At 35.3% G+C, this 27,286-nt stretch overlaps 1 protein-coding gene across 1 annotated transcript in view; it reads left to right on the top strand.

The window, feature by feature from the left end:
- The window catches only part of GTF3C1 (general transcription factor IIIC subunit 1), a 135,650-nt gene that overhangs the window by 47,584 nt on the left and 60,780 nt on the right, over positions 1 to 27,286 (top strand). Inside the window, exons 7-13 of the mRNA XM_051988276.1 lie at positions 9,038 to 9,205; positions 14,449 to 14,564; positions 15,639 to 15,939; positions 18,987 to 19,201; positions 23,110 to 23,252; positions 23,692 to 23,845; positions 26,948 to 27,051. Of these exons, the coding sequence (XP_051844236.1) occupies positions 9,038 to 9,205; positions 14,449 to 14,564; positions 15,639 to 15,939; positions 18,987 to 19,201; positions 23,110 to 23,252; positions 23,692 to 23,845; positions 26,948 to 27,051 (1,201 nt within the window). The remainder of the gene's footprint in view (positions 1 to 9,037; positions 9,206 to 14,448; positions 14,565 to 15,638; positions 15,940 to 18,986; positions 19,202 to 23,109; positions 23,253 to 23,691; positions 23,846 to 26,947; positions 27,052 to 27,286) is intronic.

Below are 27,286 nucleotides of genomic sequence, written 5' to 3'. Positions count from 1 at the left end.
TGTCTAGTAATATGTCCACTTGTCAATCGTCAGACAAGGATTTTTTATTTTAAATGTCAACTATTAAATTAACATTTTTAGATGGTTTAAAATATATGCTTTTCCACTTCTCTTTCATTATCACTTTAGAAGTTAATAGTGGCTGCCAAGGATTGTGTACTATTTTGCATTTCTCTTTGTTTCATGAATTATCATGGCCAAAGAATTCGTCACCAGATGGCCAGCCTAGTATTTATGAGCCTTTCCATACTTATCTAGACTAGTCCTTTTTTTTTTTTTTTTAAATAACTTTTTATTGATAGAACCCATGTCAGGGTAATTTTTTACAGCATTATCCCTTGCATTCACTTCTGTTCCGATTTTTCCCCTCCCTCTCTCCACCCCTTTCCCCAGATGGCAAGCAGTCCTTTACATGTTGAATAGGTTACAGTATATCCTAGATACAATATATGTGTGCAGAACCGAACAGTATCTTGTTGCACAAGGAGAATTGGATTCAGAAGGTATAAATAACCCGGGAAGAAAAACAAAAATGCAAGCAGTTTATATTCATTTCCCAGTGTTCTTTCTTTGGGTGTAGCTGCTTCTGTCCATCTTTGATCAATTAAAACTGAATTAGCTCTCTTTATCGAAGAGATCCACTTCCATCAGAATACATCCTCAAATAGTATCATTGTTGAGGTATATAATGATCTCCTGGTTCTGCTCATTTCACTTAGCATCAGTTCATGTAAGTCTCGCCAGTCCTCTCTGGACTGCTGGTCATTCCTTACAGAACAATAATATTCCATAACGTTCATATACCACAATTTACTCAACCATTCTCCAATTGATGGGCATCCTTTCATTTTCCAGCTTCTAGCCACTATAAACAGGGCTGCCACAAACATTTTGGCACATACAGGTTCCTTTCCCTTTTTTAGTATCTCTTTGGGGTATAAGCCCAGTAGAAACACTGCTGGATCAAAGGGTATGCACAGTTTGATAACTTTTTGAGCATAGTTCCAAATTGCTCTCCAGAATGGCTGGATGTCTTCACAATTCCACCAACAATGTATCAGTGTCCCTGTTTTCCCACATCCCCTCCAACATTCCACATTATCTTTCCCTGTCACTCTAGCCAATCTGACAGGTGTGTAGTGGTATCTCAGAGTTTAGACTAGTCCTAAGAAAACAGAAATAGTTTGTTGCTAAGAATATACTTCACACTTTTCTAGCTTGGTAGGATCTGGCAAAGCTTTGATCTTGCTGATGTGTGTATACATATATATATATATATATATCAAGAATCCAAGGTTGCTTCTATGTCCCACTAAAGCCACAATATAAGATTTTGTGAATGTTCCATTCTTGTCATTGCCCTAGTAAGAATAACTCACATGAGGGGGGGAATACTCTAAATATGCATATATATATAATATAGCATATATAATAGAATTATATACACTTAGATGAATATAGATAAAATTTTGCAAAGTGCATTTTCTACAATAACCCTGATGTTTAAATAGTACAAATGTTACTATTTTCATTTGATAGATGAGAAAACTGAGGCTCATTGATAGTTAAATTTCTTGTGGTCACACAGTAAATACTAGTCAGGATTGGAACCCAGGACTACTTTACTACAAACTTAATTCTTTTTCTTTTTCATTGATGTTCTAGATGTTTACTTTTAACTAGATTCATACCATAGCATTCAGGTTAAAAACAGTCGAATCCATCACCTCAAGTGATCAAAACAGTCTGTTCTCCCAAAAGCAATTTCCAAACTATTTCAGCAGCAGAGTATTTTCCTTCAACAATGATGCAGTCCATAGGATGAACCCACAGAGTGACCAGAGTTTCAGCAGATGGAGGCAGGAAACCTAGGGTTCATTCCCAACTTTTATACTTAGAAGCTGAATAAACTGTAGATAAATCACCAGAGCCCTCAGAACTTCAGATTTCTTATCTGCAAAAACTGGGGTAATAATAATCCTTGTTCTGCTTACTTTAGTAGTGAAGGAAATCGCTTTGTAAAGCACAAAGGACAATAATAATGTAAATTTTTATCAACACCTTTGTATTGATTTGGGATTTTTAGCAAGCAAATAAGAAAACTAGCTCCCATTTATGCCACACTTTTAAATTTTCAAAGTGTCTTCCTAACAGTCGTGTGGGAAAAAAGTATAAGTAACAATACTTATACTTACCCCATTTTATAAAAAATGAAAATGAGGAGCAGAGCAGTGAAGTAATTTGCTAGAGTGCTCAGTTGTAGAGCCAGGAATACAAATAACCCAGGTCCTTAGACTCTAGTCTTTTTTTCACTATCCTATGTTCAGGTTACCATCTGTTTCACATTGTGCCATTCTAAACCCTTCCACAGTATGGGACTGAATTCATGCCTTTCTAAGTCCATTTCTGTCTTACTAAATATCCCTGTTAGATAATAGCATTCTTCTTGGGCTCTTACTAATAAAAGACTCGAACAAAAGTTTTCTTTTTAAAGTGGGGGATGTTTTAACATTGTAGCTATATATTGAGGGAAACAACACAATGCTTCCTCTGACATGAAGAATTTTCTATAGAAAAAGGCTTATTTCATGTAGCCCTCAAGGGAATCTTGTCACTGTTCTCTCACAAGCATTTTGGAGCATTTCAATTTTACAAACGTATGGGTCCCATATGATTCATGAAGCCAGCAGTATGCATTCCTCAGCTGCTTTTGATCCAACTAAAAATGGATTCTGCAGTGGAGGGCCTTTCAACTACCTCTTTCCCCTAATTCAGTCACAGCCTGTAAGATGTTCAACCATTTTGCTGAAATGTATCCCAAACTATACATATCAATAATTCAACTCATGCTGTGGTCAAAAAAGATTTATCACATGGTGATCCACCTTTTTGTGATGAGCTGTTCCTTGCTTATGTAGCAGGCTTTTCTCAGGATAAAGGGCACAGGCTTTGTCAAGGCTTTCCTCAGAGTCTTTACAGCTTAATGGGACCTGCCAGAGCTCATTCCCCACATCACAGCATTTGGGAATTCAGGGTCACTCTCTTGCCATGATAAGCCAGCCAGCCATCAGCAGAAAACTTCAGTGATAGCAAAACTATAGCTAATGGGACAAAAGATATATTTTTTATTTAAAGGCTGATGAGAAAACAAAATAGTTAGGCTGGACTTTGTAAATTTTTAACTATTGGCTTTTTAAATGCCCCAAATATTAAGATTCAATTTTCCACTCATAAGCTTATTGTGCAAGACTCAGAATTGAGCAGTCCTTGCAATGATGGACTCAGTTCAATTCGACCAACATATATTAAGTGTTTGTTGTTTGCTGGGTATTTATGTTAATGCTTCATGGGAATTTGTGGCCTTTGAGCAGAACTTTGACTCACAAGAGTTAGTTACTTTTTTTGTGTTCAACCTTCTGCATGTATTGTTTCCATATTTTAAAAACACAGAATGTTTGTGGTAGAAAGGACTTTAGACGGTTGTTAAGCTGATGATCTTATTTCACAGATGAAACAATACCTGAGGTTCAGAGAGACCACATAATTGGCAATAGAGCCAGCAATGGAGTCCCAAGGCTCCTCATTCCTAATTCACTTCTTTTTCTTCTGTGCTGTGAAGTTGCTTAGATTCCCCTAAGACTGAATTCTTAGGAAATTTTATATAGAGCTCAATAATCTCTAGTTTCTAGGGCAGCAACTGGGTTCTAGAAAATATTTCAGAATCAAAATGCCTGAGAAGTAGCATGGTATAATTGATAAGAGAAGTCAAAAAAAAAAAAAAAAACTTGGGTTCAACCATATGCTGATCTACTTTGGTTCATTCTAAGAAATTTCTTCATAGATAAAGTAATAAAAATTTTGAGATACAGCTTTCAAATATGGCCCTTTCAAAATATTGAAATAAAACAGTACAATAATGTATTTTTTATTTGAAAGCTGAGAAGAAAACAAAGTAGTTGAATTAGACTTTGTATATTTTTACTGTTGACTTCTTTCAAGTCAGACCTTTAAAGGACCATTAAAAAGCAATATTTCATGAAACAAGATGATAAAATATTTCTCTAATAGTTTTACCTATTGAATTTTATAAGTGTAGATTGATACATCTCATAAACTTATGTGTTGTGATTGAAAGAATTCTGGTCTTGGATGTTCTGGTTCAAAAAGATCCCAAACTCAATACTTGTAATTATGAATTAGACGCTTGGCCCTAAAGAAGAGTCTAGGAAATGTATCAACCTTTCCTCTTTGCAGAAATACAATGTTGCATATGCTGTCAGACTTGACTTGATGGCTATATCAGGTTTTTTTTTTTTTTTTTTTTTTTTTTTTAGGTTAGGAAAAAGGATATGTTCAGAAATTAAGATGATGTAAGAATAAAAGATATCAACATACAGTTGGGGGGTGGCAAATAAGAATTTTCTATTCCTAATACTAGGTGAGTGACTTTGGGCAACTCACTTTGTTGTTCTGAATATCAGTTTTCTTACCTTAAAATAGAATGATAGAGGTAATTTAGAGCTGCACTAGAATGCTTTCAAGAGTATTGGGTTTAGAGGCAGAATACCTGGTCTTTTTAATTTTAGGTGTTGGTTTTTTGTTTTTTTTTCCCTGAGGCAATTGAGGTTAACTGACTTGCCCAGAGTCACATAGCTAGGAAATATTAAGTGTCTAAGGCTAGATTTGAACTCAGGTCCTCCTGGCTTCAGGGCTGGTGCAGTACCTAGCTGCCTCTAGACCTTTAGTAAGAAGTTTTACTTTTAGTCTCCTTCTGCAAGCCTTAGAATTCTAAATGAACTGTGCATTAGAATTATCTCTGTATTTATCTTTGACATAATTTTACTTATTGAATTCTTAAGTTTGAGTTATTAATAATACCACATAGACACATGGGGGAGTAGTTGATAGAATTTTCCAAAGATGATCTCTAAGGTCCTTCAAACTCCTCTACCTCCTTCACCATGTTGCTATGTTTTCTTTATTATCATCATTCATACAAGCCTCCCCATTTCTGCTTGTGCTGTTTGTTCCCTATACCTATAATTTCCTTGTGATATATTCTGATCCATTTGTCAAAACCCAACCCATTTGCCTTTGACGGTCAATAATATCCCCACAACAAAATATTATCTCTTCCTCATCTAAATTCATATGATACTTTGGGAGTCTCTCCTTTGGATCATCATTAGTCTTGGGGTTTGCATTGCAACCCCCATATAAAATAAAAGGATAGTACCTTTTATTTTTATAATCCTTTCTTCCACTAAACTCAGAAGATTTCTCAAACATTATCTTTTTTTTTTAAACTAGATTTATAATTTCATTGGCTGTTTTCAGACCTTAATAACTCTTTGTTCTTTAGGTGAAATGGAAGTTGTGTTAGCCCTAAGATATATAGCTAGGAAAATTGATCTTTATACCTGAGGAAATTGAAGTAAAGAATGTATATCAAAGGTGCAGCAAAGTTATCACTATAACTAATAATTTCTCTGTCTCTTTTTTTTTTCCCTGAAGCAATTGGGGTTAAGTGATTTGCCCTGGGTCACATAGCTAAGAAGTATGTAACTAATGACTTCTCATTATTTTGTTTTATCCATTAGCTGCTTCTGCCTCTTGTTGGTCATCACGTTCTGCCACAGAGACTCTTGGTTTTTTTTGTTTTTGTTTTTTTTAGGGTTCTTCATTGATGCAGCAGGAGATATGCTCCACTATGAATCGGTTAAATCCAACAAGTATTTATTAAGTCGATTCTGTATTAGTCCTGTTCTCAAGGAGTTTAAGGAAAGATAAAATGAGAATATAAGAAAGTGTTATAGTACCATATGAACCCTTAAGTTCTCATATCAATGGGAATGAATATAGTATCCAAAGTACCATATGAATTCTGATGTAGGAGAGACCATGAATTGTGGGAGTGAAGTTAGATTTCACAAGCAATTGAGCTGAGTCTTGAGATCAGAATGTATTAAAAAGAAATTCTAGGGAGAGAACATTCAAAACAACAGAAAAGGGTAGACAAGAAATAGATGGTGATTAGAATAGTATAGTTTGCTGAAACATTGGGTCTTTATAAAAAGACTAATAAAAGGTAAGGATGGAAAGATAGACTGGAGTTGTAGAATGAAAGGCCTTCAGTATCAAACTAAGGAGTTTGTATTTGAGTCTATGCATATCAGAGAGCCAGAATATAGAAGGCTTTTGTTTTGGGGAGTATTGTAATTAGAACATGTTTTTGAATGAATGTATAGGTCATCCTGTGTTTTCATTCTATATATGTATAGGCAGTATAGACATTTGCTTACATGGATACTGTAACAAAACCCCAGTGCCCAAATATCCTAAATTATCCTGTAAATCCCTACCTTTTCTTCTTCTAAAATCTGTTATGTCTCCATATATCCAATATGTCTGCATAAGACCAATGTCAAAATAAATATTTGTTACCTAGAAAGGAAGTGAAAATCTTATAGGAGATTGGGTTTTATACTCTGTTAGCACATTAACATGAATCAGTTGATGAGGACAACATAGTTGATGAGGACAACTGAGTTGTTTTCAAGGTCAGAAAGTAACTCAGCCAAAAGGGACAGAGCCAGGACTACAAAAGAATGGCCTTTAGTATCTTTGTAACCTCAGATTAGTTATTTGTATTTTTTTGACCCTCAGTTTCCATAATTGTATAAAATAAGAGGATAGGATTAGATAATTACTGAAGTTACTTCCAACTATAATGTTGGGATCCTATGTTTGATGAGATTCCTGATATTGCTGTGATTGCCTAGGAGTGTTGGCTACCCTAACAAAACAGAAAATGAAAGTGGCAGTCAGTGTTGAAGATTTCATAGATCATTTAATATTGTAGCAAGAAGAAACCTTCAAGCATAGGATAAAGACCTAGGAAGGGACCTTGTGACACAAAGTGTTAGAGCTTATTGGAACCTGAAAAATAATTTAGTATCGCTATCTCACTTGAAAGAAATCAGGTAATCCAACCATTCTGGAGAGCAATTTGGAATTATGCCCAAAAAGTTATCAAACTGTGCATACCCTTTGATCCAGCAGTGCTACTACTGGGCTTATATCCTAAAGAGATACTAAAGAAGGGAAAGGGACCTATATGTGCCAGAATGTTTGTGGCAGCCCTCTTTGTAGTGGCTAGAAACTGGAAATTGAATTGGATGCCCATCAATTGGAGAATGACTGGGTAAATTGTGGTACATGAATGTTATGGAATGTTATTGTTCTGTAAGAAATGACCAGCAGGATGAATACAGAGAGGCTTGGAGAGACTTACATGAACTGATGCTAAGTGAAATGAGCAGAACCAGGAGATCATTATACACTTCGACAACGATATTGTATGAGGATGTATTCTGATGGAAGTGGATTTCTTTGACAGAGAGACCTGAGTTTCAATTGATAAATGATGGACAGAAGCAGCTATACCCAAAGAAAGAACACTGGGAAATGAATGTGAACTATTTGCATTTTTGTTTTTCTTCCCGGGTTATTTTTACCTTCTGAATCCAATTCTCCCTGTGCAAGAAGAGAACTGTTCGTTTCTGCAAACATATATTGTATCTAGGATATACTGCAACATATCTAATATATATAGGACTGCTTGCCATCTAGGGGAGGGGGTGGAGGGAGGGAGGGGAAAAATCGGAACAGAAGAGAGTGCAAGGGATAATGTAAAAAAATCACCCTGGCATGGATTCTGTCAATATAAAGTTATTATAAAATAAAATAAAATGTAAAAAAAAAAGAAAGAAATCAGGTAGCACATAGGTATATGGTGGGTAGCGTTCTAGACAGAGATACAGGAAGAGTTGGTCAAATCACTTTGTGTGTGTGTGTGTGTGTGTGTGTGTGTGTGCATATGTATGTGTGTGTATGTTATTTCTTTATAGAAGGTTTTTTTAATATTTCAATAGTATTTTTTTTTCTAATTACATATGGAGATAGTTTTCAACATTTATTTTTGTAAGATTTTGAGTTCCAAATTTTTTTCTCTCCCTCTCTTTTACCTCCCTCCTCCCCAAGATAGCAAGCAATCTGGTATAAGTTATAATCATTTTAAACATATTTCCATGTTAGTCATATTGTGAAAGAAAAATCAAAACAAAAGAAAAATACCACAAAAAAGAAAAAGCAAACAAAAAAAATTAGTCCATATAGTATACTTTAATCCATACTCAGTCTCCATAGTTTTTTCTCTGGATACAATTGACATTTGCCATCCCAATTGGAATTGTTGTGGATCAGTGTTTTGGTAATAAGAGTTGTCTATTCATAGTTGATTATCACATAATCTTCTTGTTACTATATACATGTTTTCCTGGTTCTGCTCACTTCATTTAGCATCAGTTTATGTAAGTCTTTCCAGGCTTTTCTGAAATCAATCTGTTCATCATTTCTTATAGAATAATAATATTCCATTACATCTATATACCATAACTTATTCAGCCAATCCCCAAATGAGGGGCATCCCTGAAAGGGATCTGTGTAGGCCTTCAAATTTTGTGTCACGAGGATCACCATTTTGATCTTTATTTACTTCTAACCAAGTTGATGACATGACTCAATATATTAAATAAGCAAACATAATTCCATGTATTGAATCAAAGTTGTTATATATATGCATTAACATTTTTCAGATATGTATAGATACTATTGTTAACAACTTCATTTAAAAGTTTTATTAATTCCTGGTAGCTTTTTCTCACCTTCTTATAAATTCTTTCATTTAAGAGTCTTTTTTTTTTTTTAAGTTTAAAAAAAACATTTCAAAAGGTTGGGAAATACATATCTAGGCCAATTGTCTTCTCTTACAGATTGGGAAACTGAGGCTCATCAGTAGTGCCTTGCCAGAAGTCACGTCTTTAACAGAGACATGACTTTTACTTCATCAGATACATAAAGAAAGATTGTTTTGTATTCAATGTAGATTTATGACATATTGAATTTTCAACTTTATGGTTACATATGTTTTGATATTTATTTTTCTTTATTGAAAGTTGTTTGCTTGTATTTCTAGGAACACATGTCATGGTCCGATGCCTCAAACTATTGAAAGAATTTAAACGGAAGGTAGAAGATGATCATGATCAAGATGATGATGATGATGATGAGGTGATTTCCAAGGTTATTCAGCCTGTAGACATTGTCTACGAGAGAGACATGCTAACACAGACTTACGAACTAAGTAGGTAGCATTCTGATGGTATCTGCATCTAACATATGCTTCTGAAGTAGCTTAATTTTAAAGTATTCTGTCCAGGTTTTAAAAATCAGGATTCTTAGTCATAGAAAAGATGACTTTTTTGATAGCTATAACCTAAATGCATCTTCTGACCACGTTGCTCTACTGTTGGGAGCTTCCCAAGACTTTGTGATCAAAAGAAGGTCGCATAGCGAGGCCTGGGTTTTTCTGTGTACTTGATAAAGGGAGGAGGACTTTGAAACTTTGTAATATTTCCTAAATATAAAAAAGGCAAATGAAAGCAAAAAAGCAAACCTCATAAACTGCTATTCATCTGTGAAAACCTTTTCCAGAGTGAACAGCTACAGAGGGTCAGTGAGTAGTAAAGACAATTGATTTAATTTCTTTTACCAGCATTGATTTTCCTGGGGAAACATTATGTAGTACCGGCAAGCTGCTCTATTTACTTGCAAGGCTGTCTTAGAGTAAGAAAGCATTTAAGATGAGCTCTTTTTCCCTTCACAGTTCACACCACTTTAAAGTTGCCCTTCTTATTTGTGGAATAAATCTTAAAACAATGCATCATATATGTTGTCATTTATCAGTTTAAATAACATATTCTGTTATTTTTGTATTTCAGGTCCCTTAGTTTATTTTATACTTTAAATTTTCTTTTTTATTGTTATAAACTTGGCTATTATCAACAAATATGAATATTTCCTTATTCAAAAGAAGAAGAAAGTAGAAAAGACTCAGCAATTTCCATTATGTACAGTTTGTTTTTTTGTTTTTTTTTGTTTTTGTGGGTTTTTTTTTTTTTTTTGTATTTCAAGCTTAACATACAATGTTGATAATTGATACATTGACTTGCTTATCAGAGTCTACTTTTAAACATCCTTTTTTCTCCTGTTAATTTTTAAAAATTATTTGTTGACTTTTAAAATTTTCTTCCTTTTTAGTATCTGTATTGCTATTCCTCCCCAACCCCAGCCAAAAAAAAGTCCCCTCTTAAAATAGTCGAGCAGAAAAAAGAAAAAACCCACAGATCCACCCATTAGCCATATGTGAAAATATGTGTCTCATTCTGAGCCCCAGTCTGTTGCCCGTCAGCACAGAGGTGAAAAGTATTCTTCATTAGTACAATCCCCTGATTTTACAGAAAAGCAAATTGAGCCCCAAGCAATAAAGTAACTTGCTCATACAACTCTTTAGTGACAGTAAGGACCAGCATCTGATTTCAAAGGCAATGACTTCTTCACTCTACCATACTGGCTTCTTTTTTTTTGTTTAATGGTCTTGAGACATTCATTCTGAATTTTTCTGCCAGACAAAAATGACATGAAGCCCATGCAAAGAATTAACTGCTTCATTGTTAGGCCCTTACCACAGGCATAGACATCTAACTCTACCTCTCATCCCTCTTCAAGTTTAATCAGTAATTCTATTTATATTGCATTGATTCAGCAGCATTATGCTAGCTGCTCAGAGAGTAGGAAAGATGTAGAAAATACTACCATTATCTTTGGAACTCATGAATTATTGGAAAGTTAAATGTATATTCATAAAAGAGCACTGTAGAGAATCTAATGTATATAAACAATCAGCACTATGGAAATTAGAGAGGAAAAAATGCATCCATGATAGAGTGGAAACAGCATTTAACTCAGGGATAGGAAATATAGATTTGAATTTTGGTTTGTTTGAAATAGTCATAACCTGTAAAATGGGAATGGTAATTTTTGACATATCTAGAATGTAAGATATAAATAAGGGGCTTTGCAGATCAAAGAATTATATAAATAGGAACTGCTTTTGTTGGATTGCATTGAAAGCATAGAACCAAATTGATATAAACAGTTGAATGTCAGCTTAGAGAATTTGGAATCTAACTATTTGGGATCTTAATCAGCAAGCATTTATTAAGCTTCAAATAAGTACTTAATGGTGTTTTTTTTTTTTGTTTGTTTGTTTGTTTTTTTAGGTGCTTAACCAAAAGAGAAACATGATAAGTTTCATTTTAGAAAGATTCAGCTAGAGGCATTGCAGGATGGATTGAAGAGAAGAAATATTAAAGTCAAAGAGACTAATTAGGTTATTGCCGTAAATAAAACTCTATAGTAATTAAGACATTGATTAGAAGTAACAAAGGAGAAGGAACATGTCAAAGAAAAAACTAATAGAGCAGACTTGATAGATATTTTGAACTATGACCAAAACAAGTTAAGTAAGGGATGGAGAGAAGGTAGAGAAAGAAGCCTTCATTCAGTTATTTATTAAAACATCTGCTAGGAAATGATCATTGTTCTGGAAGACTAGTCCTGAGTGAGTTTCTTTAGGTAACTTCTTGAGCTTGATTAGATAATTGGTGACCAGTTATTTCTGTGACTGAGGTGAGAATGAAAACCAGTTGCAGTCATTTTTTCATTCATTCATTCAATTAAGATTCATGAGTACCAAGTAAGTGTAAGGCATGAGTATAGGAAGTTAAAGATTTTGTGAGATATTGGAAGTCATATGTGAAATCCACTCATTTGAAGTATTTGGGTATAAAAGAAAAAGAAATAGGGTCAAATGAAGACTTATTAAAATCTTTTAAAATAAGGTTAAAATTAACAAATATTATTTTGTTAAAATAGTAAAAATGTGAACATTAGAGAGAAATTCAAAGTGTTAAGAAGATTAGTATGGAGACAGGCCTGGATTTAGCTTTAAAAAGAAGGAAGGAAGGGGGCTGTGAAATTGCGTACTCATTTTATAATTACTACTTTGTTATGCATGAGAGCATCAATTTTCTTTGCTAATAATTAGATTTAATATGAAGTATATTAGTCCTACACAGTTTGAGACAGTAAAGAGATAGGAGGCACAATGTGCATTTTTATATTGTCTATTTTAGTATTAGGATGGAGGAATTTTAGCTTAATTTTTAAGAAAGGGGAAAAACACAGTCTCTTAGATTTTGGTATGAAAAATACTAATCCCAAATTTCTCCTTGCCTCTTATGACCTCTGTGACCTTGGACAGATTGTTAACCTCTTTGGGCTTTAATTTCTTTATAAAATGAGAAAACTGAACAAGATTTCTGTACTCATTTCCCCCAAAATCTATGATCCTAATTCACCACAGGCATCTTTGTTGAGAAAAGCTATCCATAATAATAATAGCTGAAGTTCCCATCTCCTCCACGGCCCCTGAAAACCTAAGGAGAAAAAGTTCTGAACACTAAAATTGTTGGCACCATATAATGGTTTTTAACCTTGGAAACAGATAAGGTTTGTTACTAGAAGTGCCATTAAAAAAGATGTATTCCTGTTTATCTTGCCATTGTACTCTAAAGAATACTTGGGCCTTTACATCTGCACTGCGGCTGAAATCTCCTGAATGTGTTGTTTTCCAGTATTGAATGTGAGTTCCATGAGAGCAAAGGCTATCTTACTTTTCAGTCTTTATCCCTGAAGCTCAGTACAGTACTTAGCACATAGAAAGCCTTAATAAATGCTTTTTCATTCATTATGTAATATTTTATGGTTTGTAAGCCACTACACCTCTCATTTGATCTTTACTATAACCCTGTGATAAAGGTGTTTTTATCATCCCCATTTTACAGATAAGGAAACTGAGACTCAAAAAGGTTAAGCAATTTGCCTAGTTTTACAAAACTAGTATGAGGCAGTATTCAAATTCAGTTCCTTTTTTTTTCTTTTTCTTTTTTTTTTTTTATATAAAACATTCTGAAAACCTAACACTCTATGGAAATGTCATTTGTTACTATTATTGGGATAAACTAAATAAAACTGTGACCCCCTAGCAAATTTGTTTCAGAAATGAGATTAAAACTTCTAGTCTGATAGTTGGGGTTTATAAGCCACATATCCTCCTTTTAAAGGTAGCCAAAGACCACTTTCTGAAAGCAGAAGTAGAGAAAAAACTAATGGTACAGGAAGAAGAAAATGGGTCTTATCCTAATAGACCACTACAGTGAGGTCTTCTCCAGTTTATAGAACATGCATAATCCATAGTGAGCATGAAATATATGAACTCTGCTGTAAAAATATACTTCTTTGCCTTCTTTCTTGATGACTCATTCTCAGTGCAACAACATATATAATAGTAAAGGGTCATAAGGCAAGATCTCAACAGTTACTGTACTTCTGAGTTCTGTGGTCTATTGTGGATCTTTTTACACCCATTTTTATACTATGTTGTAATGTATTGATGCCTTCAGGGATTATTACAGTGTATTGTGCATGTCATTACATCTTTCCATTTCAGAACTGGAAGAAGGAGAGATTTAAAAATTAGAGTTCATTCAGTTCAAGAATATTAGTTAATGGAGGAAAAAATAATCATAGTTGATATGTATACATCTGTATATAAGTATGTATGTATATATGTATGTGAGGTTGTTTGTTTTTATGGTTACAAGACTTTCTGTAAATTAACTCTTTTGAACTTCAGTACAAATTTGTGAAGTAGTTAGTACAAATATTATCTTAGTTGACGGTAAGGATCATTTCATCTTTGTATTTGTTTCTCTACTCCATAACATAGAGAAGATAATTTACTAAATGTTTTTTGATTGGTTGATTGAGACCTTTTTATATCTTAAAGAAACTGAGATTCAGGGAAGTTAAATTACTTGCAGAGATATCAGTTAGTCACTAAGCATTTATAAAATGCTTATTATGTGCCAGGCATTGTACTAAATACTGGGAATACAAGAAAAGCAAAAACAGGCACAACTCTCAAGAAGTGTACATTTTAACAAATAAATTGCAGGGGTAAGAAGCAAACTCAGGTCTTGTAACACCATGTTTACTATCCTCTCCACTGCACCTCAGCCAATATGGCTGTCTTAGAAAGTAGCAGGTACTCTTTCCCCACCAACCTTCATACTTTATTTGTCAGAGAAGTCCCTATAAGAAATCATCAGAAAGACGTCATACAGCTTTCACTTGAATGAAACAGCAGTTTATCTGGACAGTCTGCATTTGGATTTCTTAATATTCAATACAGCATTTAAACTCAAAGGTAGCGTTTCAGGGTTTTGATTGCATTAGGGGATTCTATTGCTCTTAAAAATATATGTTTTCAAAAGGAAAAATAGACTTACTCCTTGATGACTTTTTCAGGTCAACATATATTGTCTTTGTAGTGTTAGTTTATCTACACACTACTCTATATTTAGTAGGCTCTAAAGTAAATTTTTCTTGAGTAAATGAATATTCTCTTCTTGTTCCAAACAGTTGAAAGCAGAGGCACCAAAGGAATTTCCCAAGCTGAGGTGCGGATGGCTATGAATGTGGGGAAATTGGAAGCAAGGATGTTGTGTCGTCTACTCGAGAGATACAAAGTGGTCAAGGTAACATTATGACATCACCTCACATTTAGTGATTTGGTTTGTTTCTACCTATAAATACAGGGATTAAAAAAAAAACTCATTTGATTGTTCGGAAAACTAGTTAGGACCACCATGTTGAATGTGAGAAGAACACTAGACTTCTTTTCAGAAAATCTTTGATTCAGAGTTTGAGTCCTGGTTCTGATAATTTCTCATTATATAATCAAAGGGAAATTACTTAACCTCTAAAGTAACCTGTTTTTCTCATCTATAATATGAGGCTTTACACTTGCCCTACTTATCTCACAACATTATTGGACAGAAAGCCCTCTAAAAAATTTAAATTGCTATATAAATGTAGGTTAGTATGCTTGAGTGTGATTAAGCCAACTTTGTTATTTAAGATCTGATGTCCAATTTGTGGATTATTCATATACTTTGTATTTCTACCTTCTGGGTGTCAGCTTCTTTGTCAATTTACCTGCCTGTCAGTAATCTACTAAAACATGAAATAGAAAAAGAGGTGAAACCCAGATCCGTTCCTTTTGCTGTATACTTCGGAAAAAAACAATTTGACTAGAGAAGAAGTGGAAATTTGGGGATGAAATCAAGATTCTCCATTCTTTAGGATTCAGTTACTCAAGTTATCCTGGTCTTCCATGATTCCAAGAATCAACTGGGGGTTTTCACTTTGCTGAATTTTGTTGTATTTCTGTTCTCGTCCCTAACAACACATTGGGGTATGCTGCTTTTGCAGGTGAAAAAAGCGCAAATTATTAAATAGTACCACTATATCATAAGAATTAAAGCTGGAAAGAAATTTTAAGAATGTGTCTAGTCCATCACCCCCATTTCACTGATGGAAAAACCCAATTCCAGGGAGAACAAGTAACTTTGTTTAAAAGCAGACAGACAGGATTTGAAACCACATCTTCTGACTCCAAATATACTGATTTTTCATCTTCCACTGGGGACAAAGTAATACTTTGGAATAACTACCCTTTAGTCACCAGTTGTGGTCTAACTTGCTGATACACACAATCTTGTATTCTCAATCATTTTCCGTAAATAATTAATCTAATCTGATTTCTTCAGGGTTTCATGGAAGATGAAGGTCGGCAGCGGACAACAAAATATATTTCCCATGTTTTTGCAGAAGAAAGTGATTTAAGTCGGCAGTATGAGAGGGAAAAGGCACGAAGTGAGCACCTCACCATGGTTAATTTGGCTCCAGTGCCTGAAGAGTCTCTTGTACCTGAAGGAGAAGATACCTTTCACACTGAATCCGATAGCGAAGAAGAGAACACCAGCAGCAGCAAAAGAAGAAAAAGAACATCCCATGGTGAAATGGGATCAGGGTCAAAATTTAGTCCCAAGCATTCAACCCCAACAAAGTGTAAGCACAAGTCCCTAAAAGGGTAACTAAGCAGGGTATCTTTAGGAAATGCTGCCCATGAATTCCATTATTTAGAAGGCAGGGGACTACTGCCTGCATCATATAAATATGTCTATATATTGCGAGAGACTTTATGTAGCCCTCTCATATAAGCAGAAGTTCCTTGATCAGAGTGGAATGACCAGGAAATTGAAGAGTCTGTTCTCAAACCTTGTTCCTTTCACTTAAAGTCTAGCATTTTCCACTCTAATACATGGATTTCTAACTTGGAATCTTAATTCTCACAATAATAATAATATCTAACATTTCTATAGTGCTTACTATGTATGAGGTACTATGCTAAGTGCTTTATAATTGTTATCTCATTTGATCCTCACAACAATCCTGACATGTAGGTTGTAGATGCTATCATCTCCATTTTACATATGAGAAAATTAAGACAAATAGAGATGAAGTCACTTGCTCAGGGACACACAACCACAGATAGTGTCTGAGGCTAGATTTGAACACAGCTCTTGCTGATTCCAGTCCTGATGCTTTGAGCTGTCCCATTTCATGAGCAGAATAGCGAATAAATTTTCTGTATTTCTGGTATTTATTCTTTTTTATTGCACTGCAATTTTCTGTTGCACCAATGCACCAAATTTTATTCAGCCACCCTCCAATAGTCTTCCGATACTTAGCTATTAAAAATGGAACAGACACAAATATCTTTATAAATTTGCTTAAGCCAGCTTAATTTCTCTGAACTTTAGTTTTGTTATACACAAAATGGGGGTGATAGTATTTGTGCTAACTCACAAAGTTGTTGTAAAAGTCAAATGCTAATAAGTAAAAGTATTTAAATGACTAAAGCATTTTATAAATTTAAGCTGCCCTGAGAGGCAGAGAGAATGGAGTCCAGAGCTTTTGGAGTCCAGGAAGCCAAAATTCATATCCTGACTCCAGGTAAGTGACCCCTCTCAGTACCACACACTTCCTTGAAGACCACAGATTACAAGAGACCTGCCTGAATTCATTATGGAGGGGATTTCCCTATACCTAGAAACATAAACCTGGTCTCTGAAAAAAGCTTAGCACAATTATAGTCATTATTGCATAATAAATTCTCAACCTCATCACCATCATCATCATTACATCAACATCATAAGGCAAAAGAACCTTGCACAAGTCAACCAGTTCATCCTTTTGCCTCCAAGATATGCTTTTCAGTCCAGACATTTGCTGCTAGGATTTAACCTAAAAATGTCATAGGAAAGGAAAGTAGAACTTAGCCATACAAAAATGGTCAGAACTATTTTATTTAGAGGTTGAGGTAGTAAGCATTTATTAAGCACCTGTTATGTCTCAGGCACTATGCTAAATACTAAGGACATAAAGAAAAGCACAAACAGTCCTTGTCCTCAAGGAGCTTGAAGTACAATGGGGGAGGTAACATGTAGACAGCTATGTGCAAAATGGAGATAATCTCAAGGAAGATGCACCAATATTGAAAGGGGACAGGAAAAGCTTTTTGAAAAAGGTTGAATTTTATCTGAAACTTAAGGAAGCAGGGGATGAAAAGGGATAGGACAACATATGAAATAAATATGACAAAAAAAAAAAAAGGCAACACAATCTTACATAAAAGCTTCAACCTTTAACAGTAGAAAGAACCAAGCCAACAAACAAACAAGCATTTGTTCTGTGTTACCTTTCAGGTGCATCTGCAGTTCTTAAGCCTTTGACCTTGCCTTCCTTTTTTTTTTCCTTCACATAGCTGTCTCTCCTGATCTTATTCCATATCACCATATATTTGTCTTTCTCGATTTTCTGCATGCCTGGTATTTATCCCTTTTTTAATGGCATTATAATTTTCTATTGCACCAATACCCATTTTATTTATCTACTCGCCAAATTCTAGACACAAAGGCTTCTTCCAATCGTTAACTGTTAAAAATAGAATGGTCATGAATATTTTTATGAATTAAGTTCCTTTTTTTTTTTCTCTATATTTTATAGTTAAAATCCTAGCAATGGAATATGTAGACTGAAAGACATGATAGGTCCTGTGACTCTTATTTCACATTGCCTTACTGCTCTCTGAAATATTTATTCTGGTCTTTTTATAATTTTTAAATAATACAAGGGAATGGTATTCCACAACTTTGATTCCAGTCTTAAAAGCCATGAGGTATTCTTCCAGATGAAATTTTTTTGTTATGATTTTTTCTAGCTCTATGAAATAATTTTTGGTAATTTGATTAGTATGGCATTAAATAATAAATTAATTTAGATAGAATTGTCATTTTTATTATAGTAGCTTGACCTACCCATGAGCAATTGATATCTTTCTGGTTGTTTGGATTTGACTTTATTTGTATGAAAAGCGTTTTACAATTGCATTCATATGGTTCTTTAGTTTGTCTTGGCAAGTAGATGCCCAAATATTTTATATGGTCTACAGTTATTTTAAGTGGAATTTCTCTTTTTATTCTCTTTTGCTGAGCTTCATTGGTAGTATATAGAAAGGCTGATAGTTTTATGTCAGTTTGTTTCACATCCTGTAACTCTGCTAAAGTTGTTAATTATTTCAAGTAGCTTTTTAGTTGATTTTCTAGGATTTTTTTGTGTATACCATCATATCATCTGCAAAGAATGATAGTTTTGTTTACTCGTTGCCTAGTCTAATTCCTTCACACTTCCCCTCCAACTCTTAGTCTCCCACCTCTGGGCCTTCCCACTTATGTTCGGAATGGTCATCCTCCTGACTTCCCAGATGCCTTCAAGTTTCAGCTAAATCCCACTTTTTATAGGAAGTCTTTTTAAATCTTTCTTTATCCTAATGTCTTTTCTTTATGGATTGTCTCCCTTTTATTTGGGTACATAGCTTTTTTGTCCATGTTTATATATGTGTTATCTCTCCCGGTAGACTGCAAATTTCCTGAGAACTGAGCCCACTTTTGGCTTTTCTTTGTCCCTCCGGTGCATAGTCCCTGGCATGTTGTAGTCACTATTGTTTACTGACTGACGTAGATAGCCATTCTTGGCCATTTTCTTTCTTGTAGCTGGATGGAGATTTCTAAACCAGCATTCAACGAAGAAGAAGTCATCATCTTCCCTAGGAACCACTGATGAGACTGATGAAGCCTCAGGAGCCTTTGTTGACAACATTCTAGAAAGCTCCAAAGGCTCTGAGGCCAATGTCTCATTTGGCACCCACTCCACCGACGAAGATGGCGACGTGGCAGTGATCGAAGAGGTCAAACTTGAAAACCCGAAGGTGAGGTCTGACTTAGTGGCGTCTGGTTTATTGGGCCTTTGACATATGTGATCCATATAATCGTCTTTCACAAATAAGCCTTGTATCGTGGTATTAATGTTCATGAGAGAAAGGTGATGAAAAAGATGTTCCCCTTTTCGTCCACCTATGTTTATATCTTTCTCTTAGTACATTTCTGCTTGGATGTGAGGATATAAAATTGTAAATATGGAATAGTGTCTTATACCTGGATCTTGCCTTTTTCCTGGAGATTTTCTCAACTCCTTACATCTGCACTCCTTTTTTGTCCAGTTTGAAATCTCCATAAGGGCAGAGACTGAATCTTATTTTCTTTCTCGTATCTTCAGCACCTGACACAATGCTTTGTACATATATAATAGGTGCTTAACAAGTACTTGCTGCTTGTGGATTGTTGGGTTGCCTTTGGATACAGACTTCCCTATCACCTGGTTTGTTGGTTGTGGCATTTACCAGCTTTTTCCTCATAAGAAATCTTTTTACAAGTTAGAGCAGAATTATCTGCTTAGATAAATCTAATAGATATAGAGCTGGAAGTCTCTGAGAAGCTTTTCATTTTTCAGATGAGGAAACTGAGATGTAGAGTTTCAGTGGCTTGCCTTTCTGTGCTCAAACATCTAGTGAATGTGACAGGTGTGAGTCGAACTCATTATCTTCCTGATGTCAAGTCCTGTGCTCTGTCTACCACATCACATTGCACTTCTTCTGCTGTGTTTAGGACACAAGAGATACAGAATATAGATGAAACAGTTGTATCTTTATGGAGAACGCATTTGGGATGTAAGAAAACACCTACCTCTAATGCACAATATTACATGAAAAGTTCACTAGAGACTTACCAAAAAAGTGTTAGGTGAGGTCAGAAGACAAATGTTATCACTGCTCAGAGGAATCAGGGAAACCTTCCACATTTATGAAGAAGTGGAATTTGATTTGGTCTTTATATTTAAGAATTCAAAACATGTAGAGAGGCTTGAAGGGGAATATCAGGGCCAAGAAATAGTATGATTGAAGTCATGCATGAGAGCACAGGTAATGTTGGGATAATAGAGGGTAGTCCATGTGAGCTGTGGAGTATTGAGTAATAACAGAATAGAACTGAAAAGGGGAAGTGATGTCAAATTGTGGCGATTTCTGAATCCTGGGGAGGGGCTGGAGGGAAAGTTGAAGTAAGGAGTCATTCAAAAAAATTTTTTGCAAAGGCATAACATAACCACATCTGTGTATTTTAAGAAAGATTATGCCCATAAAAAACTTTCATAAGTGAGTCAGCTGTGAGTCAGCTGTGAGTCAGCCAGCATTTATTAAGCACCTTCTATATGCCAGGCACTTTGCTGAGTTCTAGAGAACCTGCCATCAGGGAGCTTATTGTGTAATTCTACAATATTTATTTAAATAACGTTTCCCTGATATTTGTGCTTTAATGTGAGGCAAGGAACTATGTAAACATCTTGTACTTTCGATAACTTCATTGCTCTTTGCTCTCTCTGCTTCAGTGTGCTAAAGAGCTGTGACTCACCAAGATTTAAAGAACAACGGGTAACTAATAACCAAGTGAAGATGAAACCTGATTGCCTAATGCAGACACTTCTGCCTTTTTTCAGACTCTGAAAAATAACTTTTGACTTTCCCTGCTTTAAGTGGAAAAATTCCCCAAATGAGGAATTATAATGGAAATGTTATGAACTGCACTGTTATTTGGGGCCAGGCATGTTTGTTTTGAGACAGTGCGGTACAGTCTGTGAGTGAGTGAAAGGCACCAGCATGCTGTCTGCTCAAGAGAAGCCAGAATCCAGCAAGCAGGAAGTCCCACGCTACCCATACCCACGGGCAGCTACAAAGACACAAAATCAGAATTTTCCTGCAAGAAGCTACATTCCACTTGGGAAATACATTATAGACAGAAAAAGTGGTAGCATAGTATAGAGAGAAAAGAATGTACTGGGTTCAGAGGTGAAGGACCTGAATTCAAGTTTCATGGGGCTCTATTTAATAATTATGTGACTTTGGCAAGTCACTCAGCAGTTTTGATCCCATTTTCCTTAACTGTTAAGGGACAGGTTTAAATTAGACTTCTGAGGTCCTTTGCAACTTATATCTTTTAAACTGGGATAAAAGTATAAGGAGATAAAAAAGAAGTGAGACAAGGAGCAACTTGATTTTGAGCAACCAATCTGTCAAGCATTTATGAAGCATCTATTATGTACAAGCTAAGACATCATGGTATAGTGGATAGAGTGCTGTCCTGAGAGAGTCAGGAAGACCTGGGTTAATTTCTCACTGTTGATATATGCTGGTTGGGTGACCTTGGGAAGGTCACTCAACTTCTAAATGTCCCTTAGCAACTCTTTCAATACTGTAAGTTTCAGGGAAAATGCTTCTCTGCATTCCCAGAAGGAGTGCCTGGTAAGGCAAAAATGAAGTCATTATATCCTCATTCTACTGAAGAAAACACCTGTACATGTAGGAGTATATACACAATTCATACAAAGTCAATACAAGGTACTTTCAAGTGGTGGTGAAGCCTTGCCATGGTCTTAGGTAGGAAGTCAGGCTTAAGCTGAGCTTTGAAGAAAGCTTGAGAATCTAAGAGGCAAAGGTAAGGAATGTGTTCCAGAAATGGGGTACATACAACCTGATGAAAATTGTAAGAAAGGAGGTAGAGTATTGTGTAATGAACAATAATAAGTAGCTTGGACTTGAAGCATACAGAATGAGTCTGGAAAGATAGACTGAAGCACTATTAAGGCTTTAAATGACAACTAAAAGTTTGTATTTTGTTCTAGAAGCAATGAATCACAAGGACTTTTTGATCCAAGAGAGTGATATGATTAGACATGTGCTATCTTAGAAATATCCCTTTGACCACAGTGTTGGAGGAAGGGTTGGAAACTTGAGGCAAGGAGACCAAATAGGAGGCTGTTTCATTAAGTCCAGTTAGAAGCAATGGGGCCTAAAATAGAAGGTTTTTGATGTGAATGGAAAGGGTATAGACATGAGAAATGTTGTAGAGATAAAATCAGCATGATTTTAGCAGTTCATCGGATATAGGTAGTAGAGCAAGGAACAGTGAAGAATGAGTGTTGGCTTCAAATTCGTGATGCCCTTGACAAAAATAGAGAAATTAGGAAGAAGAATATGTTTGGGGGAAAAGATAATGAATTTTGTTTTGGATGTGTTGATTTTGGACATTCAGTTCATAATGTGCCATCAGGAGTTGATAGTATGGGACTAGAGCTCAAAAAGAAAATTGTAACTGCATTTTTCTATTTTAGGCAATAATCAGTAGCTATTCTTCAATCCTTTGCCTACTTTAGTAAGAACAAAGCACATTTGACTTTATACAAAGTGTTCACTAATGGAAGAACTGAATTTAAACGAAAGCATAGATGATTCTGGCCAATAACAGTAACTCAAGTTTTGAATGCCTTAAGATTTACAGAATGCTTTCCTCATGACAACTTTGTAGGAACAGAGTCTAGGATACCATGATCATATGGCTAATAAGTGTTAGATGCAGGATTTAAACCCAGGTCTCCTGATTTGGACCCCAGCACTCTTTGCATAACACCACGTTGCCTCTCTCACTAAGTGGGGGAGGGGGCATTAGGGAGGGAAGAAAGAATTAGACATGGGAATAGAAAAATTCCCAGTAGTATGTGACTGCTTTCAGTTATGAACCTAGTGTTCTTGAAGCCCTTCATGTGCCTCTGCTGGCAGTTATCAAGGCATAAAGAATCTTAGCAATGGAAAACATTTTTCTTGCTTTTTTTAAAATTTAAACATATGGGCAAAAATAATCCAAGGGGATAAATGCTCCAGTAAATGGTTTATTTAAGGTCCAAGCTTTTCTGAATATTAATTCAGTTTTACATTTGATGTTGTCTTAGGAAAATAGCTCTCTCCAGAAAAAAGGGAAGAATACCAAGGCTACAACCCAGGAGAAACCTCATGAAACATATCGGGTACTCAAACGACGAAACTTGATCATAGAGGCTGTGGGCAATCTCCGATTAATCGAGAGCTTATTCACGTAAGAGTATCTGCTTTTGTAGTAGTAGTAGTAGTAGTAGTAGTTGTAGTAGTAGTAGTAGTAGTAGTAGTAGTAGAGTAGTAGTAATAGTAGTAATAGTAGCAGCAGCAGTAGTAGTAGTAGTAGTAGTAGTAATACTGTTATAATACCTCAAAATTATTCAGAGCCACTTGAATGTTGACATTAATTTTCTCCTTAATCCACATAGCATCCCCCAATAAAAGAGATCGAAAATAAGGTTGACCTTATTTTAAAACCTTGTCTCAGACAAACTGGACTGCTCTTTATTACCCCAAATACAGTCCTTCATAGTCCCCCCCAAAAAGTGACTATATTGCAATTTTAAAACTAATCTTACTTAGTTTCTTTTGGCCACTCACATAAGTTGTGAATATATTGAAAATAACAGACCTGGAAGTTCTTCTTTGTGATCATCCAGGCTTCAGAAGATGATCATGGACCAGGAAAAGCAAGAAGGAGTATCCACTAAATGTTGTAAGAAGTCCATCATTCGCTTAGTTCGAAAACTATCTGAGGAAGGACTTTTGAGGTTATATAGAACCACAGTTATCCAAGATGGCATTAAAAAGAAGGTAATCTTAAAGACTCCCTTTCCCTCACAAAATAAAAAAATCTTTCCTCTCCTCTTCTCTCCCTCTTTTCCTTTCTCATCTCATCTCCCTTCCACTCTTTTCCCCTTTCTTTTTCTTATTCTCTTTCTCCTCTTCTTCCTTTCCTATTCCATAGTCCACCTTTCTTTATTACTTTTTTACTGTTTCCCACACTCCTTTTCATTTCTTCTATTCTCTTCCTCCCCATTGCCCATATTTAAACTCTTTCTCCAAGACTATCATAGAAATTGTTCCTTTTTTAAAGAGGAAACTAAACAAGGCATAGGTAAGTGATTTGCTTATATCCTAAAGTGGTGTACAAAGGAGACTAGTAAAAACAAACATTCCTTAGAGTTGTGCAATGCTTTGTGGTTTATAAAGTGCATAACAGTTGATGTTTGTAGGGTACTGGATGATTTAGAGCAATTTTCATGATCTCCTTTACAGGTGAATAAAACTGAGGTTAATTGAAGTGAAGTGACTTGCCCCATGTCCTGTAGGTCCTAAGTAGCAGGAACAAAAAACAAATACAGATTTTCTGTATTTTTTCTCCTATACTAAGCTGTTTCTTTGGTAACTAAATAAACTCTTTGTTAGCCCTGAGGGGACAAAGAAAAGAGATGCTTATTGCAGCTCAGCAGGGCATTTCTTGGAGAAATTAAATAACATTTAGAGAGTAGAATTTTAGACTGAACATAAAAAAAAAAAAATTCAGGGAGGTCTGCAAGAAGTTATCCAAAAGAAAATGATGGAAGCAACTCAATTGGATACAGTACTGGGATTTTTCAGTAAGGAATAATACATCTTTTTTGCTTTTGTTGCTCATCAGTTTGAAAAAATTTAAAGTTATGATGCCTTCTCTTAGTAACTGTAATTCAGCCTTTTTGCACATATTATAAGTCATACATATAAATAGTGTCAACTCTGCACTGAGACCAAAGAAAATGGCACTGAAGGAACAGTTGTTTTGAGTCTCCTGTCTGTTTTGGGCCTGATTTTCACTTTATTTCTTACCATAACTTTGGCCTCCCTTTTTCTTTTAAAGCAGATGAGACAATTCTGTGTGCTTACAAGATCAGTTCTTTGTGATGGTAGTAATATGATAGCTGGCAAAAACATTTTATGTCCATTCTTTTACTTGAGCCCCAAGAGTGATATGAGATAAAAAGTGTAAGTGTTCCTGTTGTTCTTCTACAGAAGGGAAGACAAGGATGTGAAATGATTTACCCAAGATCACCCACACATGTATGTGCCAGGTCTAGGAACTGAATCTAGTTCTTCTAATACCAGAAGTTATTAACCTTGAAAAAGATTTTCACTCAAGAAGTCTTGTGCCTCTCTAAACCCAAACAGGAAAGATTAGAGTAGAATATCACTTTCTTTTGTGTACACCAACAAAATTCAGCACTAATGTGCCATCATGGCACAGAGGGCTCCCTGGATTCTCTTAAGGCCTTGACAGGAGATCCTAGATTCTGGCAGTTTCAGCCAAGCTTTGAATGTAAGGCTGGATACCTGTATTCCAACAACCAAACTCAAGGGTCATTGAAAGCCTGACCACTGGATAATGTATATTTTGGCCACAATGACTCATAAAGGTGGTATGAGCCACAGTGATGCCAAGAATCCATACTGATGAAATGACAGTATTAAAGTAAGACCTGTGGAAGTAAGGCCTCAAGATCATTTCATTGGCAACAGTACTTTTTATTTTCATTCCATTTTTTGTCAAAAGAGCTTTTGCATAGATAAAATATATATGGCAAATATCTCCACAGAGCAATTGAAGTCTGAGGTGACCATGTTTTATAAATAATGAATTTAAGTTTTTCCAAATCAAAATCATAAATCACTCAAGTTTAGTGCCACACCCATTAGTTGACTAGTAATTATGAATATAATTAAATTTTAAGTGGAATTAAATAAATTAAAAGTAATACAAATAGTCACATATGATGCATCCTCAAAAATGATGGATGTATCATTTAGGAGGAGTATGAATACAGGGTAGATTTTTTTTAAAAAAAGAAGCAGCATAGATCAAGGAAGCCAGTCCTGTCCTTTACTAAATGTAAATGTAATTAGCCTTCAATATGTCTTCATGATAGCTTTAAACATCATTTCAGAAATTTTCATTCCAGGCTGGAAAAGTACAATCCATTTATTGTCTTGGGAAAACTGAATATGATTAAAATGCACACACCTCTGCACTGTTGTAAACTTGATGCTTTTGTTCCTATACATGTTTTAAATTCTTCTAGCAGAATGATCACTTGTCTTAAAACAAATGTAAAGCTTCATGATTTTTTAAATTTTCTGGCTAGGGTAACTATAAACTGAAATTATGTTAAAACAGCTGGCATCTTTTTTTTTTAATTTAATTTTTATTTAATAATTACTTTATATTGACACTCGTTTCTGTTCCGATTTTTTTTTCCCCTCCCTCCCTCCCTCCGCCCCTTCCCCTAGATGGCAAGCAGTCCTTTATATGTTGGATATGTTGCAGTATATCCTAGATACAATATATGTTTGCAGAACTGAACAGTTCTCTTGTTGCATAGGGAGAATTGGATTCAGAAGGTATAAATAACCCGGGAAGAAAAACAAAAATGCAGATAGTTCACATTCGTTTCCCAGTGTTCTTTCTTTGGGTGTAGCTGCTTTTGTCCGTCATTTATCAATTGAAACTCAGGTCTCTTTGTCAAAGAAATCCACTTCCATCAAAATATGTCCTCATACAATATCGTTGTCGAAGTGTATAATGATCTCCTGGTTCTGCTCATTTCACTTAGCATCAGTTCATGTAAGTCTTGCCAGTCCTCTCTGTATTCATCCTGAACAGCTGGCATCTTGATATATTTGTCTTAAAGAGCTATCTTTTGGAAATAAATCTTGAGTATTATTTGAAAATAGACATTACTGTATTTAGTTAATGAGCAAAAATTGGAGAGTAAGTTATGTTTCTCTTCCTCCTCTTCCTCCTATGGCTGACTTTTTCTCTTCTTTCTCTTCTTTTTTTCCCCTCTTTCTCTCCTCTGCCTTCCTCTCACCTGGTTTTTTGGACACTGTGATTGTTTTCCATAGGTGGAGTTTGTGGTCCACCCTTCTGTGAACACAAATGACCCTCTTATGAAAAGTGCCATTGAACAGGTTCGTTTCCGGATCTCCAATTCAAGCACAGCAAACAGGCAAGTTGTAGACACCAACAAAGATTTGTGCATCTAATGATGTTTTCTTTTTTTTCTCCTCCCTAGGCAACATGTGGGACTTTGTCCATTTATATTGTTCCACAGTATTTATTAAGTGCTTACTATGTACAATACATCTGATGAAAAGGTGCAGTGTTTATATAAGAAAAGATCTCTGCCCTCATGAAGCTTACTATCTAATAAAGAAAGAAAGCATCATTGATAACTGTAATGA

Source organism: Antechinus flavipes, chromosome 1, assembly GCF_016432865.1.
Source record: "Antechinus flavipes isolate AdamAnt ecotype Samford, QLD, Australia chromosome 1, AdamAnt_v2, whole genome shotgun sequence".
In the NCBI taxonomy this organism is placed as follows: Eukaryota; Metazoa; Chordata; class Mammalia; order Dasyuromorphia; family Dasyuridae; genus Antechinus; species Antechinus flavipes.
This window is presented reverse-complemented; position numbering and strand designations above follow the sequence as displayed.